This window comes from Triticum aestivum, chromosome 6D, assembly GCF_018294505.1.
Source record: "Triticum aestivum cultivar Chinese Spring chromosome 6D, IWGSC CS RefSeq v2.1, whole genome shotgun sequence".
In the NCBI taxonomy this organism is placed as follows: Eukaryota; Viridiplantae; Streptophyta; class Magnoliopsida; order Poales; family Poaceae; genus Triticum; species Triticum aestivum.
The window spans coordinates 365,774,911-365,784,063 of NC_057811.1; the positions used below are offsets into that span (position 1 = coordinate 365,774,911).

The window sequence follows — 9,153 nt, forward strand, 5'->3', positions numbered from 1 at the left end:
GATTTTTAGGGGGTGGGGCCCTCCCTCCCCATTTGGTCCAATCATAGATGGCCACCTCAAATTTACCCTGTAAAAGGCCCGTAAGACTCCGTTGATGTAGCATTGCCGGAAAAAAAAAAGAGATTCTGAGTTTCAATTATGTGATGCACCACTTCTACGGTCAATTGACGGGTATTAGTCGTCGTAATAGTCGTACTTTATACTAGAGAAAACAATGTTAAGACCTTGACTTATCCGAGCAGCCAAGCCCATCTCTCAGCAACGGGGTTAGGGAGGGGACAGGTGGCCTGGTTTGGGGCCGCAGGAGCAGCACTCCGGGTGTGGTGCACAGACTTTCGGTGTGCCGTTTGCTACCTGTCACTCAGCTACTGCCCGCCTCCACGTTCCCCTGCGTACTATTGACTTTTGGCGTTAGGTCGCTGGGTGGTCACGTTTCTAGCACAGACCTTCACCTCCGTTCTTTTCACGCCCTCGTATCCATTCCATGTGCGCACGATACGATCTGCGCTGCGCTGCGCGGGTCGAAACGAAGCCGAAAGAGGTACGCGCAGGACATGGTAACAAGTGTCAGCATCCTGCGGGACGACGCGAGACAGTTGCCGCAAGTGGCGCCCATGAACCAAAGATGGCGCCTCGTCTTCTGCCGCTGCGGAGAAGGAATTTTTTGCTTCCGACGGCCGGAGACGCCCGCCCCGAGACCGGCGCTCGGGGGAGCTGCCGCTTTCAGTTTTGGAGCTAGCCGGTAGTGGCGAACCGACGCACCCGCTCGGTTCGGCACATGGCTACAGTGCCTTTTTCCGCGGCACTTATCACATGGTCGAGCCAGCCGCCCGGGCGCAACCAACGGATCGCATGGCTTGGGTTGGGTGCACCACCCGGCCTCGGCGCGACGTGTAGGGCTCGTGGGCTGGACACGGCGAAAGCGATGTACTTTGAGCGACGGATGTTTGGCTTTCGGGACTGAAGCCGCGCCCACGTCCTGTAGCCTTTGTTGGTGCACTTGCGCTTGCATTTCGAAGCGAGAGCAACAGTGTAGGCACCGCGCCTTTGTTTCTGTTGCGGCACCGATAATATCTTGGGCGCATGGATGCACATCTGCATGCGAAAGAGAAGAAGAACAGCGAATGTTGCACATTCATGAACACATGTCTTGCGAAAATGTACAGCCTTTTGAAATTTTCGAAAGCACCGTTTGAAAAGGGTACACGCATGTCTATAGGATTTCTCAAAAAAAAAAAGCTCCTTGTGGAAAGCGTGCCATGCGGCTTCAAATTTAATATAGTTTGCAAGGTACAAAATCGACTGCCTTGTTGTATTCCAGAAAGGCACAGATGGAATAATATTAACAGCCGAACATTTGTACGGTTGTACAGTATGATATTGCTGATGGGTTTTTTTTCAGATTTTAAAAACTGCTTGTATGTTTCCAATATTCGAAACAATGCATTGTGACAAGACAAATCGTCATACACACATGATTCATCCGCAACGCTATGGGAGCTTTTCACCTGCATGCGCAATAAACAAAACGATGCTGAATTATGCCTCAAAGGAATTGGGTGCCATCGCATACCAAAAACCGTTATCAACAACCACTCCAGCTTTTGAAGAAAGGATCGATGAACACCCACCTTGCCTCGAGCAGTGTCATAGTCAGTATCGAAGGGACCGGCCCTCAAAAGACATTAGAGAATGACTAAAGGCTTGATCTACCATCAGAGTGCATGCATCGCTAGTGCCTTTTCTTCCTGGATAATTGGATTATGATTCCCATGATTAAAGTCACATATGCACACAGGTAGCTCTTGCTGGTTTTCAGCAAAGCCGAGCTGAAAAGAAGAAAACATATGATGCTCAATTATATTTGCATGCATGGTATCATATCCACCGAGATTTATTCCAAGGGACCAATCGTCCTGAACTTTGCATTGTGCGCTGGCTTCGGCCATGATAGGCACACCGCACAGGATCTCGTACCAGACTCCCGGAAAAAAGAACCTCGCACGAGCAGACGTGGTTTCGCTTCCAACACAAACAATGCCAGCCGGATTTTAGCACACGGGCTGCAGTTTTGCTCGCCGGATTTTCTCACCGTCGACGCCCAGGTTCAGCACATGGTATCATGCCGCTGAGGACCTGATGCCGCCACTGCGGCGGTGATCTTTTACCACTCAACGAAGGATGATCAAGTTCAGTGGCATTCAACAGTCTCAGGTAGGTATACGGGTTCGCCGTCCTTCGGCCACGGATGAGTAGAATCAAAACATGTGCAAAAGCAACCGTCAGAAAGAAAGTGATCATGAGTGCAACTTTGGACAGAAGGTGTGATTTCAACTGAAAGAAAGCCCAACGAGCTCCGAGCATGTCAGAGTAGAGCATCGCGGATAAGACCCCGGTTTCGTGATAAGATAAGGTATGTCTAACTGAAATGATGTGCTGTGGTTGATTTCGCTCACTGTCTTCGAAGTGGACACCATCATCTGAGCAAGCGAAAGGAGGATGTGTGCGCCTGATGAGTAGCAGGTTACCTCCATCAACGACGTGCTCCGGAAGATTCATCAGAGTAGGGGATTGTCCTTGTTGTAGGAAAAGCAGAATAGGGTATTGATCGTTAGGCCTCATAGTCATAGCAATAACCAAATCCATTAGTCTACAGAGACAAGATTTGATATGAGCACGGACCATATCCATTAGTCTATAGCGACAAGACTGTACCTGCTTGACATAATAGCGAGATCATGATTGTGGCTGAGCGCTTGAGCATTGTAGAGAAAAACATACATTTTGGACCCTGCACTTCACTTCAGGTGATCCTAGAATAATCATTCAGAGCTTATAAAAATTACTGAGCTTATATTTCAAAATATAGAATTTTTTACCGGATATTCAATTTGGCTCTAGGGAGCACATGCTCCTGTGTGCCAGAAATGGATTTTACAAATGTCAACAAAAAAAAAGTGTTCAGTGTCACATCCAAATGATATCTGCAAATTTTCAGGGGAAAAACTTAAGCATTTTGACCTGTGTAAAAAAAAAAGTGGAACGCCAAATGTTACACTTAATTTAGTTTTTTTTCACCAACAAAGCACTGTTATCCCGTATCGCATGAAAATTGTCAAGCACACTTGCTACACTAACATGATATATCTACAAAAAATATCAGAATTTTTTAAATTTATTTACTACTGTATTTATTTTGATGTTACTGTTCATTAGGGAGCATATGCTTCCCAGAGCCAAAAATCCGCGTCCTTTTTTTACAGTAAACTTCATATTATTAGAACACATAAACTTCCATAAAAATAGAACAATTATATGTGGGGAAAAAACGTGATACATTCAGAGTTGAGCGCTTGAGCATTTTGTAGGAAAAAAACATGCATTTAGAATCCTACACTACAGATGATCCAAGAAAATTATTCAAAGCTTATAAAACTTACTCCTCCGATCCAAAAAAAAGTCACAGTTTTGAACTAAGGTAAACTGCAACACTTTGTTTTGGAATCGGAGAGAGTACTTGATTACATTTAAAAATATAGAACCTTTTCATAATAAACTTCGAATTATTAGAACAAATATAAACTTCCACAAAAAAAAGAAAATGCGCGAAAAGAATAGGAAAATAAAAAACCCAGGAAATTAGGTTTTTAATGTTTACCTCTATATTTCAGAAAAATCTGATTTTTTGGGGTATTTAAACATCAATCTGGTTCAGCATGACCTATAATTTGGTAAATTTATGAGATCTATTTCTCTTAATTCTAGATCTAAAGTTGATCCACAATTATTTATAGATTTTTTTATCATGGAATATTTTTTAATTGCTAAATCTAAAGTTGATCCGCAATTATCTTCTAGAATTTTTAATCATGGAATTTTTGCACTTGAGTTGAATTCATAGGATCAAACCAAATGAGAAATCATATTTTTAAAAAGAATGATATATGTAGAAAGTCGCAAATACAAATTTACCTCCTGTAGGACACATGGTTTTACAGTTTCAGTGTTGTTGGTAGTCCTGGTTCTGTTTGCCTAAATGAAATCAAAGTTTACCGATAAGGAAAACTCTCATTCGAACGACTTAAATTTGAACTTTCTTAAATTTGCATGATTCTGCCAGCTACAATCTGTATATTTCCTTGCCTCAATGGGTTTGTGTTTAACAATTAATGAGGTCAAAATAGCTAGCAGCCTAAAACACTTCTCTTTTGCATGACGTACAATTGGTTTCCATTTTCTAGTGGATAGTAACTAAAATTCCTTCCTCGGTTCTGTCAAAAAAAAAATTCCTTCCTCGGTATTTCGATTTTCTAGTGGATATCAACTGAAGTTCCTTCCTCGGTATTGAACCTCTTGATTCACAGGATTTGGTAATATATGAAATACTCCCTCTGTACACTATTGAACTGCAAAAACGTCTTATAATTAGTGTACACACTACAGAGGTAGTAGAACACTAGAATATGATAAGAACACATGTACAAACCAGAGCCTGGGAAACCACATAAGTTTGTACACGATTCACCGAAAAACACATGACTCAAATAAGCACAGTGAAATAAAAGTCAAAGCAATGTCAATGGGAAAACAGACTTTCATTTATGTCATTTCTGGAAATCTTTCTAGAAATCCTGCGTTGTTTCACTTGAATCTGAGATCGGATGATAGTTGTAGTTCCATTTATATTTCTTTACTCCATTCCTTTGAATCAATCAAAAGAATGTGCCATCAAAGGAAAATTTATATTCTCATGCTTTTCATTCACTTTACCAAATGAATCAAGTGAGCCTCAATGCATTAGAAACAACAGGAATCCTATAAACACTGAAAATACCATTCCACCCCTCATTCAGTCATTCCGCATGGTCATGGATGATACACTGGGAAGTCATAGCCAGTTCATCTTTTGCTGTGCTGATGCCTTCAACCCTTGAACTTGGAATGTTCCCTATTGATAATGTCACAAGTCACGAATTAAGATTCACCGCCACGTTCTAAAAGTTCATTCTTGAACATTGCGACAATTATCAAGTTTCATCATGCTAGTTTTTAGACTATCAATAAGAGGAGAAAAAGGGCTTCCACTAAAAGGCAAGGAAACTGGAAACTATGTGTCAGGCTTCTGGAAATCATCAGTTAAGGTGATTTAAGTAGTATAGTCACTTATCTGCCAATCCTGTGTCCAGATCGCCTCTATTAGTGTCCCTCAGTTTGATTCTACAACTGTCTCTCTCGCAGTGCTTATCAAATAGATGAACGTATACATAACTGATGCAATTAAAAAATATGCACATAAGGCTGCAGCTCCACTGTCAAATGGAAACTGGAGAACAGAAACAGCTTGCACCTTCGTGTTGGTTATTTTTCCAAAGTAGAGGATGCATAACACTGATGAAGGCATCAACTGGCAGAGTCCTCAAGATATAATCTGGCTAAACCGGGTCTTTCTTAAACAAAAGGTGGAGTTCCTCATGCACTGGTTTTTCCTGAAAGACAGTAAAGTTGAGTCTGAGAATCTTATTCGGTACTCCACTGGACAGTGTCTAATCAGTAATGTAAACAAGTTATTTTGGTTAAAACCATTCAAATTTGAGCCTTAAGTCCTACGTCAAACTTAAACTACCAATTGTGTCTTTCTCTTCTTTTTTAGAATCTACATTAGCAACTGTTGACCACCAGAGGCTAGAGTCAACTAGGGTATCATCAAACTCATATGTAAATACAAGGTCATAATCTGGTCTTGATAAAAACAGAGGATATAATAATGATGTAAACAAACCTTTCAAGTACATTTTTCTTTCCAGTTGCCAACAAAATTCTCAGAAATTGACATGTTTGACTATACCACACCATTTGCATCCAAAAACATGTCTCACTGGTTTAACAATGAAAGACTGCATAAAGGAACCAAACATTATTAGACAACAGTACATAATTGATCATAGCATACTTCTTATCTACAAAAATCTAACTTAATTCCAAGGTAGCATTATACCTGCAATTTTGTGGTACCCTCCATGAGAATGCCCCAGATGTTTTTAAGCTTGGTGGCATAGACATATAATCCCTCCAATCTTCCATGATGATTCTTAAATCATGAAGTTTGCTTTGCAATCCAATGCAACAGTTAGCATGCATTGTGCAAACCTCGTTTAAATCTTTGCTTGGCTCACAAATACCACCAAAGTATGTAGTACTTAAAAACTTAATGGTTAATCCAATATCCATAATGTAAGGATCATGCTTAATAAAATTAAGTACATCCTGGTCATGATAACCAGGGTATCTCAGTCGTGAAGAATACCAAAACTTGTAAAACTCTATGCTTTGATTGTTCGACTTCACATAGTTGAACCCCCCATTAGCTATGTTTCTCAAGTCAGTTGCATTGCCTACATAGTGATCACATGCAACCTGAAGATCTCCATCCGGATAAAAATATGGAAATGGATTGCGAAACCACATTATATCTGCATCCTGAAATGCATATAAGAGAAGCAAATCAGTTTATGCTTATCGATTTGACTTTTTCAAGTTCGCTATTTTTAGGAAAAGGGTACGTCTTATTATGTTGGTATCAAAGTAGAATATTAATGCAATAGAGCAGGAAGTAAAGTAAACATGGAAATTTACCGAGAAAATGAAGCTGTAACCTTTTTCAAGAACTAGGCGCAAGAAATCCAGCCTTTTCCACATCATCTCCAGATACCCAGCAGTCAGAAACCTCTTCTCTTGAGAAAAGTCCACATTACCGGTTACAAGAGCATAACAGTAGGTATGGATCTCAGTACATCGTCTATATGCTTTCCTGTCGAAGGCTATTATCACAAGGTGTTTCAGTAGTGAACTAGTTCTAACACCATGCCGGAAGCTATCAATGAAAAGATCTATAACTGAGCCTGGAGAAGACCATGCAGCATTAAGCGTCGTCAATATAATGGTCTTATTGTCCATAGAAGCCGCTTGTAGAACTTGCTCAAGTTTGAGATATTCACTGTCCTACAAGGATGGTTTTACATTAATTGTTACACCGAGTAAACAACTTATAAGTTCTGCCTCAGAAAGCAATTCAATTTGGTAGCATATCAACCGCGTGCTAGACTGAAACACATTTCATCTGATGACGTAGTGCTAAAAAGGAAAGGCATCAGGCTAATCACTGACATAACCCAAAGAATAAAATATTTCAATCGAAACAAGACAGGAATGATTAAAATAAGGAGGAAGGTTGACATTTCACCAGGAAATGTACAATCCATTTGAATACGACTATAAAGCACAAGGCTAATCATTTGACATGTTAGTTATTTCTCTCAGTGGAACAGATCCAGCTAATAAATAAGCTTAGAATATTCATGATGACATCAAATCAGCAGCTATAAGTGTATTCGTTCACTCCTTAAGGGTTTGCAGATTTTAACATCAAAATTCATGTTCATGCCCACCAAATCAAATTGGTTGTTCCCATATATAGGACAGAGCAATTGCTTGATCAGTTGATTCTAAAGACCAAACGCTAAAATTAGGGGTATTAGCAAAACAAATGAGGGCCGGATAACAGCATGCTAACGGCCTAAGATATGCAATTCCACTATTCAATTTACAGAACTGAAAAGTAAGGCAGACGAGAGACTGGCAACATCAACGAGGAGGAGGAGGAGAAGGGGGAGGGGAGACGGAAGCACACCAGATCGTCGGCGGAAATGTGGTCGAGGTCGCGGTCCTCCTCGGCCTCGGGGACCACAACCGGAGCTCGTGGCGGGCCCCACTCCCTCGAGGGCCAGCGATCCCACACGACCTGCACCGGCGGAGGCGCATTCGACACGACGGCTCGGTACAGCACGGCGCAGGGCAGCGCCACGGCCGCGGCGAGGAGGAGCACCGACGCGGCTCTCCGGAACGCCGAGGCCGGGGGAGGAGGCGGCTTCGAGTTGCCGTACAGGCGGCGGAGGGAGGTCGCGGACGGCAGGGCCAGGGTTTGGCGTGAAGGCCTCGCCATTGCGGGTTACAAGAGCCGGCGGCGGTGTGCGCTGACTGCTGAGTCGGTTGCCCAGTGTGAAAGTGTTCCAGTGCAGCGCGACGGCCCCGGAAGGCGGAAACAACGAATGTCCGTAAACGAATCTGGAAAGCGTAAACCACACTTGCAGCGAGGAGGCGCCTGCGAATGGCCATGGAGTGCATGCGCATGTACCGAACGGAGATGGAGCAAGAGCAACCGAGCAAATCGTTTTCTTTGGCAGAAAGAAAAGCGATCTAGCCTCCGCCCCCGTCAGAGAGTGCCTCCTCCGGCGGTCATAAGTGGTGAGGGGATCATTGGATCTGCGCGTGTGGATTGTTTTAGGCATTAGTAGCTTAGAGCATCTTCAGCCGTCCCCCCGAGTTCCCCTTCAGGAGGTCTTTTTCATCGCCGGCGCGCATTTTTTCACCCAGTCATGTCCTCAAAAGTTCAAATAGCGCCGGATTTGGCCAAAATTACGTACGGCGGTCCCAACCCAAACCCAGAAAGCTGGGCGGCAGCTGGGGGCGTCGGCGCTCTCTTTTGCATGCAAAACCCCCACAAGTCAGCCTCTCTCCTCACTCTCTCTCCTCTTTTCCTCACAGCCTCTCTCCTCACTCTCTTTCCTCTTTTCCTCGCAGCCTCTCTCCTCACTCTCTCTCCTCTTTTCCTGCGGCACATCTCGCACAAGTACACCACGCCGACGGAGCAGACTGTACTCCTCGTCGGAGCAGACCGACTCGTCCTCCTTCGCCGGCGCCGGATCCACGGCCTGCGCGAGCGGCGCCGCTCTGTGGACCACCTTGGCGACATCGTTGTTGCCGCGCGGGTTGGTGTCGCGAACGGCGCCAGAGTCCGCGCGGCGCGTCTGCGCTACCGCCTTGCTGGCGGAGGCCAGCAGCGCCGCGCGGTACCCGTCTTGGACTTCGCGTTGCCGGCCTGCACGGGCGCGGTGTTGGTCACGCAGCACACGCGCTGGAGGAAGCGCCAGCGCCGCTCGGGAGGAGGAGACAGCGTCGCTCCAGCCGAAGCAGCAGCTGCCACGGGAGTCCTTGCGGGAGGAGGACCAACCAACGGCGCTCCAGCCGACGCAGCAGCTGCCATGGGTGGCCCCAGCACCGGGCGCACCGGCCCCGAGCGTGGCGACCACGGGCGGC

At 44.4% G+C, this 9,153-nt stretch overlaps 1 protein-coding gene across 9 annotated transcripts; it reads right to left on the reverse strand.

Moving 5' to 3' along the window:
* Positions 1–1,830: 1,830 nt before the first annotated feature.
* On the reverse strand, positions 1,831–8,064 carry LOC123145124 (uncharacterized protein At4g15970). 9 transcript variants are annotated; one of them, XR_006472125.1, is made up of 9 exons: positions 7,688–8,063; positions 6,634–6,999; positions 5,996–6,477; positions 5,780–5,894; positions 5,348–5,486; positions 4,835–4,948; positions 3,973–4,406; positions 2,716–2,813; positions 1,831–2,576 (listed from the first exon to the last, which is right to left on the reverse strand). XR_006472125.1 is itself a non-coding variant. In XM_044564447.1 (4 exons), the coding sequence occupies exons 1-4, from the start codon at positions 7,997–7,999 to the stop codon at positions 5,873–5,875; spliced, it is 1,182 nt and encodes a 393-aa protein (XP_044420382.1). In that variant the 5' UTR covers positions 8,000–8,064; the 3' UTR covers positions 5,779–5,872. The 9 variants fall into 9 exon arrangements, 1 of the variants encoding a protein (XP_044420382.1); XR_006472126.1 differs by lacking the exon at positions 4,835–4,948; XR_006472123.1 differs by having other exon boundaries at positions 3,973–4,948.
* Positions 8,065–9,153: the final 1,089 nt, after the last annotated feature.